Below are 19,265 nucleotides of genomic sequence, written 5' to 3'. Positions count from 1 at the left end.
TGATAGAAAGCAGCAGGAAAGAACCAAACCATTGGTACAGTATTTCTAGTGCGTCACTGCCTCGGGCAGATGGTCAGGTATAAAGTCTTGGGAGATGGTAAATCAGTGAAAAGAACAAATAATCAGGACAACAGGGTATGTGTAAGTAATAATGACATCACTCTTCATATGAATTTATAATTTTAAGAGAGCTGGTAACATTTTCTGCAAAGTTTTATTAAAATGTATTTACATACCATACAATTCACCCACTTACCATGTACAATTCAATGACTTTTAATTTAATTACTGAGATGTTCAGTCATCACTACCACAAAAAGAAACACCATACCTATTAGCAGTCTCTCTTCATAGCCTGCCCAATATCCCAACTCTCAGCAAACACTGATCTACTTTCTCTCTCTACAGATTGCTTATTCCAGACATTTCATAATATAGGAGATCATATTATTTTTTGGTGACTGATTTCTTCCATTTAACAGTGGTTTCAAAGTTGATACACATAGCACTAATAGCTCAAACAAGTACATCATTTCTTATTATGACATAAGATTTCATTGTAGGATATACCACATTTATTATCCACTCAATGGATGATAGACATTTGGGTTGTTTTCAATTTTTTTGGTTTAAATAATGCTGGTCCATTACAAGTTTTTGTGTACATAGATGTTTTCCTTTCTCTTGTGTGTGTGTGTGTGTGTGTGTGTGTGTATATATATACATAGTATATAGTAGCATTGCTGGGTCTTCTGCTTAACACTTTGAAGAACTGCCTGACTGTTTTCCAAAGCTGCTATGCCTTTGTCCAGTCCCGCCAATAGTTTATGAGGGTTTAAGTTTCTTTATACACATACCAACACTTGTTTTTATCTGTGCTTTTTATTTAAAGTGGAATCTCTGAGGTTTTTACTGCATTTCCTTGATAATGATTGTAAGCATCTTTCATGTGCTTATTGTCTATTTGTATATTATCCTTTGCAAAATCTCTATTCAGATCCTTTCCACATTTTTTAAAATGATTTGTCTTATGATTGTTGATTTGTAAGCATTCTTTATATATTCTGGATATGATCCTTTATCAAACACATGATTACAAATATTTCTCCCATCACTTTTTTAATAGTATAATTTGTAGCACAAAACTTAAATTTTGATGAAGTGCAGTTTATCTGGTTTTTCTTTTATCATATGTGCATATCTAAGAAGGTTTTGCCTATCCCAGACTTATGAAGGCTTATTCCTGTATTCTTCTAAGAGTTTTATAATTGTAGCTCAATGTTTAGGTTATGACCTATTTTGAATTAGTTTTTGTATACAGTGAAAGGAAGGGGTATATTGGATATCCTATTGTCCCAGCAACTATTCACTGCTCATTGAATTGCTTTGGCACTTTTGTCAAAAATAAATTGGCCATAAAGTGCACAGTTGTGCAGTGTAGGTCCAGAGAAAAGGTTTCTATCACTACTTTTATAATGTTAACATGTCAATTATTTTTAATAAAATATTTATGTTCATTTCCATTGCAATTAAACATGTAGGTAAAGCAAATGAATAAATATTTGATGGGAAAAAATGACAAAATATAAATTTATTATAATATAGTAGAATTATACGCAGATTTCAATTTTTATGTTTATATTTTCTATTTTCCAACTAAACATAAATATGATTTGCTGTTATAGTCAGAAAATATATTTTTTAAAGATTTAGTTATTATGCATACAAGAGCTGGAGTGCAGGCCAGAGGTGTGGGGGGTGAGAGGATTCACCAGAGTGGGAAGCAGACGAGGCCGATCTACTGAAATACACTGCTGAGGGGAGCAGCAGGTAAGACAGGAGAGGTCTGCTGTGCCATGTGGATTGCCTCCCTGGCCAGGAATCGAACTCATGCTGCAGTGGCAGCAGGTAGCTTCATAGTGCTGACACTTAACTTCTTGTGCCACCAGGGAGGCCCAGAAAATATTTTAGAGAGATAAAATCATGCAACCTGTTAGAAGGTAGGAAAATAAGGAAGATAACTAATTGAGTTTGAAACATTAACCTGGTAACTATTAGTCTTGACTTAATCTCTAAATATAGAAAATGTTTATTCTCTAGATGATTCTCTTATGTGGTCTGATAAGACGATGCTATCATATACACACTGGAGAGCAGGAAGACCAACTATAAAAAATGACAAATTTCTTGCCGGCCTGAGCACTGATGGCTTCTGGGACATTCAAACCTTTAATGTTATTGGAGAAACACTATACTTTCACCAGAAGAGCATTCTTGCTTGTAAAATTGAAATGGGTAAGTATGCTAATGTAGAATTTCCACTCCAGGGACAGATAATGAAAGGCCATTAGCTCCACTAGAGGAAATCTTGCAATCATATCACATGAATGCCTCCTCTGTGTTTAGTTCTATGAAAGAAGTGCTAAAGAAGTTGTGGAGGAAGGAAAACCTGGTGCTGATTGGCAAGGGAAAAATAGCAGACAGAGATTGTTTTATGTAGGTTAGTCTTAGGTAGTCTTAAATTCTTTGGAAAATCAAAGAGATCAATAAAACAGGAATAATGAGGAAAATGCATTGTGGAAGAGGTAAAATTTGTTGGACCTTGAAGGATGGATAAGATTTTTACAAATAAGAAAATATGTTTGGGTAAAGTTTTAACTTTCAAAGCTAAAAATAGGTGACTCGCAACCTTGCCTAATTCCTCAAATAATCTATTTTTAAATGCGCTTCTGTTCTTATATTTTCACAACTTGAAAGCTATTATTACAGCCTCTCTGCTCTAAGTCTTCTACTTGTGGGTCCTATTACAATTGCATTTTGGCTGATCTCCTCCCTTCACAGAGATGTAGAATAACTTCATGTGTCTTCATTTCCATCAGCAATCTCCAGTGATTCTTATTACCAATCACTTTGAGTCCATGTAAGCTTTTGGGATATTTTATAAATCAGTGTCTATTCTAAACTTCTACACCTTCTCCCAACCCCTGTTTTCCCCCTGTTCCATGGCTCATCTAGCATCTTTTTGTCAGTTAGGCTATCTTTGTCTGCATAAAGTATATATTGGGTCTCATTTCTGCCCCCCCTTTTTTTTCCTGCTAAGTCCTCTGTCTTCCTTCTTTTTTTTTTTTACATCTTTAATAAACTTCTCATTTTCAGCTTACAGAAAAATTGCAAGGATAGTACAGCAAATTCTCATATATCCCATAACCAAATTCCACTATTGTTGACATCTTATATTAGTGTGATACAGCTGAAAAACCAATACTGATAGATTATTAACTAAAATCCACACATTAGTCAGATTTCCTTATCTTTTATTTAGTGTCCTTTTTGTGTTCAGGATTTGGTCAAGAATACCAAGCTGGCTGTGATAGTTTCTCAGGCTGTTTTTGCTCTTGATGACCTTAGTCATATATTTTGTAGAATGTTCCTCAATTTGGTGTTTTCCCCACAATTAAGCGAGGTTTTGGGTTTGAGGTTTAGGGGAAAACCACAGAAGTAAATTGCTGTTCTCATCACATAATATGAAGGGTATGTCATATCAACATGACTTATCACTGTTAATTACTTTTTTAAAGATTTATTTATTTATACATACAAGAACTGGGGTGTAGGCCAGAGATGTGGAGGGGGTTATGTGAGGGTATTCACAGGAGACAGAGTGGAGAGCAGAATAGGCGGATCTACTGAAATACACTGCTGAGGGGGGCAACAGGCGAGATAGGAGAGGTCTGCTGCGCCATGTGGGTCAGCTCCCTGGCCTGCCGGGGATCAAACTCATGCTATAGTAGTTGGCAATAGCTTGATAGCTCTGTGTCTTTAACCCCTGTGCCACCAGGGAGGCCCATCACTGTTAACTTGAGCTTTGATCATCTGGCTCAAAATAATGTTTCTCAGCTTTCTTCCCCGTAAAGTTGCTCTTTTTCCTTTCTATGTCATACTTTCTGTAAAGAAGTCACTATACTCAGTCCACATTTATAGGTAGAGAGTTATTCTATACCTTCCTGAGAGGATAGCATTTACAGAAATTATTTGAATTCTGCACTGGAGATTTGTTTATTCCTGCCCATTTTATAACTACTCAGTCTTTTATGTAAGTCATGGGTTATAATCCATTATACTACATTATTTAATATTTTGCTCAAATTGTTTCAGCTTTGCTGATTGGAAGCTCTTTCACTTGCCGCCTGTGTCCCTTTGAAATACCCTCACTTTTGTGGTTTTGTTGCTGTTGTTTTGTTTTTAGAGCTTCCTTGTTTTCTGGTGACATTCTTTCTTTTTAGTCCTACTTGCACCTAAGGTAAACTCCAAAAATCCCATTCATCAAGCAAGCTTCCTGACTCCTTTAAATCAGATGAGTCACTCCTTCTCTAGTGAGTTGCACTTGTTCTAGTGTTGGTTTTTCCTTTACTTCACATGTTTTTTGTCCCTGGACTATATGTGAGCTCTTTATTTTTATCATCAAATGTTATTTACTTGTGAGTTGATTATGTACTCTATCATTTATGGGGTACATTTTCATACCTCCCTATGTGCACATGTTTTACTCACCCTCCTCCAAAACTCCTAGACCAGTGTCCTGTCACCTGCCCTCTCCTATCTCTTCCAACCTCCCTACTTCTCCCTCTGGCAACTGGTATACATTTCACAGAGTGTAAAGATTATCTTTGCTATGCTTTTCCAGTTTGTATGTGAGTTATTTAAATGAAAGATGATATTTGTACCATTTTTAAATCATCCAGACAACTATAATATTAAAGAGCTTACTATATACACTGTGGCAAATCAGGAAAGTAAAGTATACATTTGACATCCCTTATTAATAATAAATCTAGGGCCTCCCCGGTGGCGCAGCGGTTGAGCGCTGGGTTGCGAACCTGCCCGCAGCCTCTGCAGCGCCAGTTCGCGATCCCCGGCTGCTCCCCGGCCACCGGAGGAGGATCCCACATGGCGCGCAGACTTCTCCTGCCGCCCGCTGCTCCCCTCAGCAGTGAACTTCAGTCCTTCTGCCTGCTCTGCTCCCTGCTCTGGCTCTGGTGAATTCTCTCACCCTCCCGCGCTTCTGACTGTACCCAGTGCTTGTATGTATAAATAAATAAATCTTTAAAAAAATAATAATAATAATAATAAATCTAGCTTAACTTTTGAAATGATTACATATCCAGTCTTACCTGAAATGTCCATTTCAAATAATTCATAATTTAATCACTAATACTTTTGATTTAATTATTGTAGTTGAATACAAGGAAGAATATAATACTACCCTGCCACAGTTTATTCCATATGAAGATGATGTTTATAATGTTATTCAAAAAAAGGTTACTTGGTATGAAGCATTAAATATGTGTTCTCAAAATGGAAGTCATTTAGCAAGTGTTCATGACCAAAATGGCCTGCTATTTCTGGAAGATATTGTGAAACGTGATGGATTTCCACTATGGATTGGACTTTCAAGTCATGATGTAAGTCTTACTTTGTTTTTCAGAAATTTTCAAATATGTTTCTTTAAGGTTTGGAAATTTGAGCATAAAATATTTATTCAAAGTGTAACATCAGATTAAGTCCTGGGAACTAATTTTGTATAACATACTGCTTATCATTCACAACATAAATTGAAAATTATAGAGTGCACTAGGGCAAATCACCTGGGATTACAGTAGCTGCCCAACACATTGACAGGCCTTCCCAAGGGCCCTGAAGATTAATATTTTAGTGACACCTCTGTAACATATTTAGGGCAGACCAATTGGGAAGGTGGTGAAGGGAATAGCACAGTTTTAGAAAACCCGAATTCCAGTGCTAGGGGCACATCTTCCATTTACATGTTGGATGATCATGAATAAATTATTTAACCTTTGCAAGTTTATTTCCTCATATGTAAAATCAGGATGATAAAATTTTCCTCAATATAGGGATGATAGTGAAGCTCAATATAAAAATTCAGATAGATATCAATTAAAATTCTTAACATTAAGACTAATAAAGGTTTATTTTCTTCCCATTTCCCCTTAGAAATAACCACTATTTGAGATTAATCTTATACTGGTAAACACATCTTTTGTTCTCTCTTTGAACCCAATTAATTAGGATATTCATGTACCTGCAATAATAATGTCTAGTTAAAAAAAAAAATAGACATCTATTGAAATTAGAATTGAAGATCTAGGAAGTACAATTTATGTATTCTTAAGAACAAAGTGGGGGAAAAAACAAAGAATGAAGCGATAATAAATTATCCTAGAATCATGAAAAAGTCAAAAATAATCTTCCCATTCTAGTTTCTTGAGAAGTAATTTTCTCTTCCATCTCTTGCTATTTGGTTTCTCTATCATGACAAAAATATGGACAGAGAATCAAACCACAAAACTATAGAAAACAATATTCAGAAGAATATAGAAGCTGGGATTGTAAATCTATAATTGTGACAAATGAAAGTCATTTGCATGTCATTTAACTTCAAGTTTTATGTAAATTCATTCTTAAACAAATATATATAGAGACAGTATAATAACTTTGTCACTAAGTTCAAAGTCCTACTTAAATTGTGCCAGAGCAAATGTCAAAAATCAATAAATCGAAAGTAAAACCCGGGCCTCCCTGGTGGCACAAGGGGTTAAGCATGGTGGCACTATGAAGCTATAGTGCCTCTGCAGCACCAGTTGGATCCCTGATCCCTGGCCAGCCAGGGAGCTCCCCACATAGCACAGCAGACCTCTCCTTTCTCTCCTGCTGCTCCCCTCAGCAGTGTATTTCAGTCAGTCTGCTGTTCTGTTCCCCACTCTATCTCTGGTAAATCCTCTCACACACATACCCCCACACCTCTGGCCTGTACCCCAGTTCTTGTATGCATAAATAAATAAATCTTTTAAAAAAATAAGTAAATTCCTAAAATTACAAATATAACACTTGTAAGCAAATTATTAGCATTCCATTCCAATATTTCTAAAAGTTTATATGTTCTTTGTGTTCTTTTTGAAGTCACACATCTGGATTCAGTTTATCTCTATTACTCCTAAAACAGGGCAATGAATCAAATTTTGAATGGTCTGATGGCAGTGTAATTGACTACAAACCATGGGAAGATAAAAAATCTGCTGGAAATTGTGTTGTCTTGGATCCCAAAGGAATTTGGAAACATGAAAACTGCAAGTCTGTTAAAGATGGTGCTATTTGTTACAAACCTACAAAATGTAAGACTTATTTTGAATAGCTCTATATTTACTAAAATACTACCATTTGTTGAATGCACATAATTAAATAATCAAAAGGATTTTTATAGATTAATCTTCTTCAGGAGAAGATTCAACATTTGGAACTAAACAAATTCATGCAGGAGAATATGTGAAAAACTTATCTAGGGAAACAAGTAAATAGAAATAAGAGAATGATATAACTAATGAGGAATAAAGGTACAATCAAGAACTCATATTTCAATTGCTATGTATCTAAAATACATAGAATAGAAAAGTAGCTAGAATAAAACATGCAGAAATGGAGGAACATTTGTCTTAGCAAAACATACTTTACAGAATGGTGGAGAATGACAACATGATCAAACATAAATTCAGTGCTGTCCTAGTTAAGTAGTGATACCACAAAATTCATATCCAGCTAGAGCCTCAGAATGTGACCTTATTTAGAAATAGTCATTCCAGGGGCCTCCTGGTGGCTCAAGGGGTTAAGCATAGCACTATAAGGCTGTTTGCAACCTCTGCCCACCGGGCCAGGGAGCTACCGACATGGTGCAGCAGACCTCTCCTGACTCAGCCACTGCTCCCATCAGTGGTGTATTTCAGTCAGTCTGCCTGTTCAGTTCCCTACTCTGTCTCTGGTGAATCCTCTCACCCCCACACCTCTGGCCTGTACCCCAGTTCTTATATGCATAAATAAATAAATCTTAAAAAAAATAGCCTTTCCAGATATAATTACTTAATATGCTAGAGAGCCTGAGACTTGATTAGGATGTGCTCTAGATCCAATTCTGTTGTACTTATAAGAGGACAGAGACATACAGTGGAAGAAGCTTACTTGATAATAGCGGAAGAAATTACAGTAACATAACTAGAAACTAAGGATTGCCACCAGGCCCCCAAAGCTAGGAGAGAGGCATGAAACAGATTCTCCCTCATACCCTCCAGAAAGAACCAGTTGACATCTCTTCCAGACTGAGAGGGTGAATTTCTGTTGTTTTAAGCCACCAAGTTTATGGTAAGATATTATGGCAACCCTAGGAAATTAATGCAAGAGCTAACTTAAAACACACACACACTGGATCTTCAAAATGAAAAGAAAGTAACAAGTGTTGATAAGGATGTAGAGAAACTAGAATCCTTGTGCATTGCTTGTGGGCATATAAAATGGTGTGTAACCAATGTGGAAAACAGTATGGTGATGGCTCAAAAAAAATTTAATATAGAATTACCTAGGACCCAACAATTGTACTTCTGGGTATATATACAAAAGAAGTAAAACCAGGGGTCAAAAAGATTATTTGCAATAGCCAAAAAGTGGAAACAATCCAAGTGCTCACTGACAGGTGAATGGATAAGCAAAATATGAAATATACATATTATCGAATATTACTCAGCCTTATAAAAGAAGGACATTCTAATATATAATTTATCATGGATGAACCTGGAGGACATTGGGCTAATTGAAGTCCCGTCACAAAAGGACAAATACTATGATTCCATTCATGTGAGGTAACTAGAATTTTCAGACTTATAGAAACAGAAAGTAGCATGGTGGTTGCTGGAGGAAGGGAGGAATGGGGAGTTACTGTTTAATGGATTCCAAGTTTCAGTTTCTCAAGAAAATATTCTGGAGGTGGATGGTGGTGATGTTTGTATAATAATGTGAACACACTCAATGTTACCAAAATGTACATTTAAAAATATTTAGCATGGTACATTGTGCATTTACTTTACCACAATAAAAAAAAAAAAAGTCTTCCTAAGCAAGAATATAATAAACTAACCAAAAAGCATGCCCTTGCAGAAAAGAGTGAGAATTGAAAGTAGAACTCCATGAAAAACCATACGGGGAAAAAAAGTAATGTATGCAGCCTAAGATACCACAGTTGCAGACTGGACCGGAAACAAATAGACTTTGAAAACAGGCATCTCCATGTGTTCCCAGTATAAGAAGAATTTTCTATCAAGCCAAATCATCCAGAAAAGTTCTAGCCATGTATCAGTAATCAATGTACAGCATATTTTGCATATAATGAAACAAAATACTTCATTGATTCTTAAAACGATGGAAAAATCAACTGTCATTTTTTGGCAAAAGCAACTATTCTCGCAGGGTAGTAAAAGCAAGGACTTTATAGTAGCATCTCCCTCCACCAGCAGTGTTAGTAAAAAGTTGTCACAAATCTTAGAGACGTCACAGATGTATTCAGCAAACGAATTTTTATCATCTGCTAGTAGGACACTTAGACAGGTATATCAATTGTCAAACTGAGGGAATACTTAGAGCTCAAACTAGAGGTGTTAGTGAAAAGAATATAACCAAAAGCCAATCAAAGATTCGTGATGAAGAAGGAAATGAAGCCACATTCCCTTTGGAAACAAGAATAAGAATAACTCTATCAAACCCTATCAAACTGAGATTTGGAGAGAAGACAGGAAAAGCTTCAGTTACTGAAGAACATGGAGATCAGAGAGAATGTATTATGAGACACTAGTTTGGGTTGAGATTACTGATATTTGATTCAGATATCTATACCTCACCAATAGGATGTTGACAATTTATTTTTCAATTCTCATACTCTCTTCCATTAGAATTAATAACAAGCATTAAGAGGCACAGATGTCACCACAGAGGTTTCATGTGTTATACAACATAATTAAAAATTAAACAATTTAAGGGCCTCCCCTGGTGGCGCAGCGGTTGAGCACTGGGTTGCGAAGCTGCCTGCAGCCTCTGCAGCGCCAGTTTGATCCCCAGCTGCTCCCCGGCCACCAGAGGAGCATCCTGCATGGCACACAGACCTTTCCTGCCGCTTGCTGCTCCCCTCAGCAGTGTACTTCGGTCCTTCTGCCTGCTCTGCTCTCCGCTCTGGCTCTGGTGAATTCTCTCACCCTCCCGTGCTTCTGACTGTACCCAGTGCTGGTGTAAATAAATAAATAAATAAATAAATAAATAAATAAATAAATAAATAAATAAATCTTTTTTTAAAAAATTAAACAATTTAAATAGAAACCAAGGGAATATTTAAGAACTGAGAAGCTATACCAACTCTTTTTTGAGACAAATTTGCTGTTCTGATATATTGCAATTTTTCACTTATGGATGTGATTTCTCATTTTTTTAATGTTTTCACATTCAATCTTTTTTTAGTTTTTCCTATATTTTGTTGAGGTAACATTGGCTTGCAACCAATGAATATGATTTAGAAGTGATTTTTAAAAGGAGTTCTTCATGTATCAAAGTTTATGTTATCAAAATAGAAAGGAATCCAAAGGAAAAAAAAGTTTTAATTATTTCAAAGTAGCCTGACTTTGCTTATTTTCCTGTTCATCCTAGTTGTTTTTACCTTAGTCTAAATACCCCTTTGAGAATTAAGTACTTTCTTCTATCCTCTAAGTTTTTTAATTGGTCTTCCAAATACCTAATTAGAAGGTATACAGTTAGAGCACAGGCTATTGCTTTCTCTGGTGTGTGTATTGAATTGATGCTCCTTACCCACAGTTATCATAGCTTCTAAGAGGAACATTTAATGAAATTTAAAAATCAGTCTTTTTCTTTGTGTATCTTTACACTGATGCCTATTTGTTTTACAGCTAAAGAGGTGACCGCTCACTCATACTCCTCAAGATGTCCTGCAGCAAAAGATAAGGAGCCACAGTGGATCCAGTACAGGGACCACTGTTACACATATGACCAGGCTTTGCAAACTTTCTCAGAAGCCAAGCTGTTTTGTTCAAAACTTGGTGAGTTCAAATTCGTTATCTTTTGACTCAATACTTTAATCACTAGAATTTTTCTTAAGGAATAGTTTGAAATAATGATCATATTGTTGAAACTGTGTGTGAAGGTCTCACTACTATAGCTATTATTTTAAAGCTCTTACTATAATATAAATATTATGATATTACAGCTATAACTTAATTGCCCAGTGATGTGAATATGGTTGAGTATGACATATGAGCACAATGGGAGGTTGGAATAGCCATTACAAATGATTGCTTTAAGATTAAATACATGGGGCCTCCCCGGTGGCGCAGCGGTTGAGCGCTGGGTTGCGAAGCTGCCCGCAGCCTCTGCGGCGCCGGTTCGATCCCCGGCTGCTCCCCAGCCACCCCAGCCACCGGAGGAGGGTCCCACATGGCGCGCAGACCTCTCCTGCCGCCCGCTGCTCCCCTCAGCAGTGTACTTCGGTCCTTCTGCCTGCTCTGCTCCCCGCTCTGGCTCTGCTGAATTCTCTCACCCTCCCGCGCTTCTGACTGTACCCAGTGCTTGTATAAATAAATCTTTAAAAAAAAAAAAAGATTAAATACATGGAAAATAAAATTAAGGGGAAAAATAGAATAAAAATTGCTAAAATTATGTGAAAAATTAGGTGGTTTTAAGTATAGCTAGATATGCTTAGAGGAAGCAATTAAGTGGCAGTTTTTTTGTAAAGTTAATTAGATTTACAATAGAAAATTCCACATTTTTAATTAGTTATAAATAAGTAAGCTTAGCCTGACCAGGGTAGCAAAATCAAAGAATTTGGGTTGTTCTTCCACTCTACAAAAGGTATGGCCTACATCCTCTAAACACCATAAGGAACCAGACTATGTCTTCAGATTTAACTATTTTAGAAAGAGCAGCAATGGCTGACTCTCTCCCATGATAAATTTAGCCTATAGTCAAACTGTGAAATGACTTCTAGAGACCATGTAGGGTAGTTCAAAGACCTGCATACTCAGGTAACAATTTTACCAGACAGAGAGCATTTTTCTCATTTCTTTTGCTATTTGTGCAGATACTTTACTGATTTAAAAAGCCCAAAGCCTCTCTATTACTGCTTACCTCCATTGATGACAACTGTGTGTGTGTGTTTGTGTATGTATTAGTAGTATATATGTATATGAAATGGGAACTACTGCCAGTTTTTATATATATATATATATGTATATGCTCTGAAAGTTATATATAGTTAGAGATAGATAGATAGATAGATAGATAGATAGATAGATAGATAGATAGATAGATAATAGGTGGGTAGGTAAGTAGGTAGGGAGGTAGATAAATCTGAAAGTTACAAGCTCCTTACTCCTAAATGAGAAAACAAAGTTTTACACCAATTATAGTATGGAGATTAAGCACTTAACTCTTGGAGGCAGACAGATTTGGGGTCGAATAACAGGTTCCACACCTATTAACTGAGTGATACTGTGAAAGTAATATAAATGTTTCTGTTTTCTCATCTGAGCAGTGAAAATGAAAGTAGTACTTCCTGTGAGGTTATTATTGGAATGAATGAAATAAGATAAAGTATGCAAATATAGCACATTACCCTGCAAATGGTAAACTTTCAAAACTATTCTTTTAAAAAGATTGACACTGACTTTTCTAATTCTATAACTGGCTTACTGTTTAATATGATCAATTTATTTAATCTCCTTGATTAAGTAAAACTTCAGTTTCCTCACCTGTAAAATGGATACCAACCTCTACAAAATGATATAATATTAAACAAGGTAATATACAAAGTACCTGCACACTGTGGTATTCTATAAAAAAATAAAGATTTTCCTTTGCCCTTCTTGAAATACCCCATATCAACAAAGAAAGACTTTAGTTAAGTCTCCACAAACTTGTTATTGAAGACTGTTTGATTCCATTTAGGATTAATTTCCAAGTATATTATTATTTTATTTCAACTCCTTACCTGATGCTGGTAATAACCTGGTTTTTTTCCTGTGAGTTTAGGACTGCCAATCAAGCTTCAGGAATACTCATTCATTCAATTCCATACTATATTTAGGAATTTGCAATGGGCAGAGCAGTGTGCATTTATGTATAAAGTAATATTAAAAGAAAGGCTGATGCTCCCCTATAGACCAAGCTTACTTACTTTCATTTTTATTTTGACGTAATTCAAAGCTGAGTTATTGTACAAAATTTGTTGAGAAGAGTCCTGAAAATCTATAAGGGAACACATATTTCTGCCATTGTATACCCTACTTCTTTTTTTTTTTTTTGAAGATTTGTTTATTCATGCATACAAGAGCTGGGCTACAGGCTATGGGTGTGTGTGTGTGTGTGTGTGTGTGTGTGTGTGTGTGTGTGTGACAGGATTCACCAGAGACAGAGTGGGAAACAGAACAGGTAGATTGACTGAAATGCACTGCTGAGGGGAGCAGTGGGCGAGTCAGGAGAGGTCTGCTGCGCCATTTGGGTAGCTCCCTGGCTGGGGACCGAACTCGTACTGCAGTGGCTGCAAATAGCTTCATGGGTTGCGTCTTAACCCAGGGAGGCCCATACCCTACTTCTTATTACTAGATGGTTAGACAGTTTTAGGACCAAAAAATATTACCAGACAAATATTTTGAAGAAATTTAACATACACACACACATTCAAAGCTTCAGTCTAGAAATATTTCTCACTTTTGTGGAAAATTATTGATGCCATGCTTTTTAAAATCTAGCGTAAATATGAGACAAAAAATATTCTGTGTATAAAGCTTAATTTTTCTCAATGTTCTTGATATTTTTTTTTCCAATGGCTCGTTGAAAACAAACTACTTTCCTAGTTTCCCTAAAGCCAATTTAGTTAGGGGTTTGTTTTCCTTCAACAGATCATTCTGCAACTGTTGTTACTATAAAGGATGAAGATGAAAATAAATTCTTGAGCAGATTGATGAGGGAAAATTATAATATTACCACGAGAGTTTGGCTTGGATTATCACAACATGATATTGGTAAGTGATATAATTGTATGTATAATGTGCAGAGAGAATTGTACCTTGTCCTAAATGCCAAATGACTTTGCTAAAGAATCTCAAGTAGTGGCTAATTCAAAGACTTCTCATTAAGCTAGATTTGCTGATTGTTTGGGAGGCTTAAAAATTCTGAATGAATAAGTTGAGTGGCTTATTAGCAATGAAGGAGACCACTAATTAAATAGAAATTCAGGTTAATTGAACAGGAATTGTTCTAGAAGCTTATTCTTAATATATTTAGATCAACAGGATTTTTTCCCTATAGCAGTAGGAAAAAACATGCTGTGTCTTTATGACTGTTATTTAAAAATTCTCTCCTTGTTGTTCCCTATCTTTTGGAACATTTTTCCCATAGAGAAAACATTAAATTTTAATAATAGATTTTTTCAGAAAGCTTGGAAAAACTACAGCAAATTGGTTTTAAAGGGCTGTGGAAGAATTTTTCAATATGGAAACATGGAATATTTAAATGAATTAGGAATTGATAAAGAATGAATCAAGAGCACAAATTTGGTAGAAAAATAGAAAGTCTGTTTCACATTTTATGCAAAGTTGAATTCTAAACAATTAAAGTAGGTGCAATTCCACAATGTTAAGTACTTTGTCAAAAAGTGAATAGGTTCAAAGCTGGCCATTTAAATGAAATGTAAATTGTGTTTTTATTATCGCCACACGGTGGTGCTACCTCAGCTGCTAGACAACAAAAATGGAATCCTGCTGAGGAGACTCTTTGGCCCTTTCCTTTCCCACCAGTACATCTTTAGTGACATGACTTTTTAATGTGTGTGTTGGGAGGGCCGGGGGCGGCCAGGAGGGGTTAGTAAGGGGATACTGGTCTTTAGAAATCTATTCCTCATGCAGTAAATGTGTAAGCAAAACACCACATTCTATATCAGTTCTTGTCCAAATGAACGTTCTACAAAGATGAAAACATTCTGTATCTGTGCATCCAATATTGTAATCACCAACCACATGCTAGCCACATGGTTATTGAGTACTTGAAATATGTCAAGTGTAGCAAAAAACTGACTTTTTAAGTTTTTTGATTTTTAATAAATGTCAAAAAGACAGATTTTGAATGTTCTCAGTCATCTGCAGAATACAAATATCAAGAAAAAAATTTTCACACAAACAATAGAAGAAATAAAATTTTGAACTTAGCAAAAAAAAAATATATAAGGGTTACCAGAGGGTATAAAGGAAAGACAGGTGGGGGAGGGGGGAGGGATGCAGATGGGGAACTGGCACATGTGGTTTGGTAGCGGGAACAAAAGTAAAAACTAAATAAATAAATGTCTAGTTCTAAGTAAATGAGTTGGATAAGTCACATGCCTTCTTACCTTAGTCATCCTGTGGCAGTAAACATACTTGTACTTAACATTCTTAATTTCTCTCTTTAGATCATTCTTGGAGTTGGTTAGATGGATCATATGTATCATTTGTCAAATGGGCAGATAAAAGAAAGAGTGGTAGTGGAAATTGTGGCATTTTGCTGGCTTCAAATGAAACTTGGAAAAAAGTTAATTGTCATTCTGGCTATGGAAGGGTTGTCTGCAAGGTCCCTCTGAGTAAGTATGTAGCCTGAACTTAAGAAACATATTTGTACAATTCAGGAAATAAATGCACGGTCTAATTATGCTTAAAGTCTTATATTTGGTCCTGAATTTTTTAGTACTTAAGGTAGGTATATACCAAATTCTTTGATTGTCATACATTCTTTCTCTTGAAAAAATAGATTACAGGAGATAATAAATGTATAAGGTTTCTAGGAGTCCCTGATAAAACTATTAAACTGTCTAAACTTATTGTAATGCTTTTCTAAGAAGAATGGAAGCTGCCAGAGTATTAGGGAGATAATGTTTTGAAAATATTAAGTGTATTTTGTTCTAAAATTTCAATATATAAAAGCTCAAAATTCTCATTCTATAGTTAGTTTGCTTCCTTTCTCCTCATTCTCATAAAATTCATAACTAACTTAAAAACAGTGCAAAACTAAATTTAATTAAAGTGACCTGATTATCTGTGGGAAATCATAATCTGAACTTATCTTATCATTGATATCTATATAAAGTAATACACTGATACATGAACAACAACAAAATCCTGATAACTCCATTTTTAGAAAAAGCTCTCTAAATTTTTTACAGCAATATTTTTAAATAGCTAGTGTAAAAATGCCCATTTGGGTATATAAATATTAAAGATAAGACTCAAATTCTAGATGATATATCTCTAAATATTCGTGCATTGATTGAGTAAATATTTAGTGTCTACTACATGGTATGCCCTGTTCTATGTGCTGGGGCGCCCAGTGAACAAGACTGATAAGACCTTGCAGTCGAGTAGAGGAAGACTCATAATAAATAACCAAGAAGGTCAATCTTTAAAAGAGAGGAAAAGATCAAATAATTACAAACTCATTATAGTCAAGGCTTGGATTTCGTTTAGTCTAGATAGGATTTTCAGGAAAGATGTCTAAAAGCAGGAGACTTTGAAGTTGCAATCTGAAAGGCCAACTAAGAAGAAATCAGGGAAAGAAGCACACAAAGCAGAGGCAACAGTTGGAGAAAATCCTGAGGCAGTATGATGGTGAGCACTCAAGGGACCACTGGATGGTAAGCAGGTGACAGGCACCTGTAGCTCTGAAAGCAAGCTTCAGAAGTTCAAGTTCTATTCTGAATGAAGTGGAAAGTGACTGGAAGATTGTTAGAGGTGGGTGGGAGCAGTTTTGGGGTGATATAAGCAAGAGTTCTGCTTGGGCATTTTGAGCTATCTATTGGGTTTTTGGAAAAACCATGCCATATTTTTGCATAGAAAAAAATGTCATAACTTCTCCAATAACCCAATATATGGACATGGAATGTGTAGTATACATCTGGACACATGAAAGAAAAGGGAGGTCAGCTTCAAGATGGCATTTAGGCCTTGGGACAGAATGAACCCCCTCAGCAGCGTGTGCAGAAGGGACCTAGGACATCAGATGAAATTGAATCTCATTTGTAAGATCATCCTAAGACTTAATTATATAGAAGTGCATAACACTGTATTTGACTGTAGGTAGGTCAAAAGCAAAAATTTACAACTTGTAGCTCTTTACTATCAAAATAAAGTAATATACTGCAAGTGATATTCTCAAAAGGGTGATGGAAAGGAAAAGTGAGAATACTGTGAATGCTTTAATTTCTTTGGAAGAAAATTGCCTTGACAATGAAGAGGATTTGAATGAAAAGGAAACAGTAAACTGAATTCTGTGTTAATGTGAAACAATCTGGTATTTATTGCATCTAATTTGTATGGGGTCTATATATGGGATTTATGGCTTAATGCATATATCAATAATGATCATTAATATATTCTCTCCTCCCATGTCAAACCTTTCCTGATTCTAGGCTCTGGTTACGGAGGAATAGCTATCACAATTGCTGTGCTCAGTATCTTAGCTCTCTTCGGTGGACTGATTTGGTTCCTTGTCCAAAGGAATCGTTTGCACTGGACAGTCTTCTCTTCAGTTCGATATGAACAAGGAGTAAATGAAGATGAGATTATGCTTCCCAATTTGAATGACTAAATTCTCCTAAAAGTCTGCTAATTTGCACTAATATGTTAGGGAAAATGAGCCATTTCAAATTTGCCCAGTGTCAGTATTTACTCTGATCCAACATAGAAATCTTAGGTACTTTTTCAGTTGTTTAGTTGCTATGATGGTATCCACAATTGATTGCCCACAAAATGCCATGTTTATAACTCTACTTAATAGAGTGGAGAGGAACTGAAATTAGAATTGAACTCCCAATTTTTTATAGGATGATACATTTAATGTGCTTTTTTTTTTCCTGTAAGAATGTGCCTGATATTTAGGACAGGTATGTTTTAGTGACTTTTTAACACAACTTCTTAGAAAATTTAAATTGGCATATTGGCAGTAACTCAAGGTAAAAACACATGTAAACAATAGTAACATTGTTTTAAAATAGACATTTATACCATTAGGGGAAATTATTAAATAATAAAACATGCTTATTTATTACACAGCAAAATGATGCCTCTTAGCAAGCTGCTTCTTATACTGTTTCAAAGATATTTCATACCATATTACTTAAATACAAATGTTTTCTTCTGTTATAATTAATCATAAACCAACGGTTTTTAAAGATTTCATGTTTAACATTTTCTGAAATGTGAGAACATTGGTTTTAAATTGATTAGAGATTGTATAGCAGTGTTTTTGTCCTCTCATATGTGCAAATACGATTGCTTTCATTTTAAAGGGAATTAATTGAGGATAAGAGTATTTTTGAAAATTTTGCAATTTATGTATTTTACATAACACGTCAATTTTTGACTAAGAAATGTTCATTCCTTTGTTGTCTATTTATATGAGCTAAAGAGAACAGGTCTCTGTCGGAAAAATTATACCTCTTGCATTTATAAAAATGAAACTTTTACAATGAAACTGTAAACCTTGTGAATACTACCAAAATATGTAATATTATAAATGATTAAGGAAACACTGTTTTGTGATGACCAGTTCAAAATTTACCACCTGAAATATAATCTTAATAATAGCTTCCACTGGACATGGTGAATGTTTTATTCAGTGTTTAACTTATATTTATATTTCAGAATTTTTAAATAAAACCCATGGATTTATTTTGTAAAGTTTAGAGTGTTTATATATGATGAAGTTGTAAATAATTTTTCTAAAGGTATAGTACAGTTATCCTAAAATGCTTTTTATTGAATTTGTTAGGTTAATTTTCTTATCTTATGATCTGTACATTTTGAGTTGTTAAGACTTTGATGCAAAAAATACACCTATATATAGTACTGGCACCATAATAAAGTTTTATTTTGTTTTTTAAGCAAAGTATTATTGATCCTTGTTGAAAAAAATTTCTAGATTGGACTTTATATAATAAAAATATCTAGCAATATTGTAAAGTGATTCATGCTTAAGTGTTTGTGTACATTTTTTAAAACATAAATACAACATTCCTACATCTTTGGAAGCTTGATTTCAGTCTATTTTCAGATTCTCCTGACTCAGCATGTTTTTTAACTACTAGATAAACAGTCCAACTATAGTCCACTTACTTCTAATTCCTTGTGTGCCTCTCGGGAGCATGGCACTCCCCAACTTCTAAGTCAGTCATTCAAATATCAAGTTCCAAACTCATATTTCCAACTCCCACTGCACAATCTATATGAAAGTCCTTCTCAACAGGACCAGAACTTCCCATACTTTTCCCCATCCCTTTCTCTGCCTGTTTCAGAAGCCACAAAAGAACTGATGACGGCCCCTTCTAGTCTTCTCTTACTAACCCAACC

At 35.3% G+C, this 19,265-nt stretch overlaps 1 protein-coding gene across 1 annotated transcript in view; it reads left to right on the top strand.

Moving 5' to 3' along the window:
- LY75 (lymphocyte antigen 75) overlaps positions 1 to 17,532 on the top strand; it is a gene marked incomplete at its 5' end in the record, with an annotated part of 94,334 nt that extends 76,802 nt beyond the window's left edge. The window contains 7 exons of the mRNA XM_084240402.1: positions 2,101 to 2,295; positions 5,236 to 5,462; positions 7,022 to 7,190; positions 10,788 to 10,937; positions 13,794 to 13,916; positions 15,338 to 15,505; positions 17,327 to 17,532. Coding sequence (XP_084096528.1) covers positions 2,101 to 2,295; positions 5,236 to 5,462; positions 7,022 to 7,190; positions 10,788 to 10,937; positions 13,794 to 13,916; positions 15,338 to 15,505; positions 17,327 to 17,505 — 1,211 coding nt within the window. The 3' untranslated portion in view covers positions 17,506 to 17,532. The remainder of the gene's footprint in view (positions 1 to 2,100; positions 2,296 to 5,235; positions 5,463 to 7,021; positions 7,191 to 10,787; positions 10,938 to 13,793; positions 13,917 to 15,337; positions 15,506 to 17,326) is intronic.
- Positions 17,533 to 19,265: the final 1,733 nt, after the last annotated feature.

Source organism: Talpa europaea (assembly GCF_964194135.1).
Source record: "Talpa europaea genome assembly, chromosome: 1".
Lineage (NCBI taxonomy): Eukaryota > Metazoa > Chordata > Mammalia > Eulipotyphla > Talpidae > Talpa > Talpa europaea.
The sequence above is the reverse complement of the archived record's forward strand: the minus strand, read 5'-3'. Positions and strand labels throughout refer to the sequence as shown.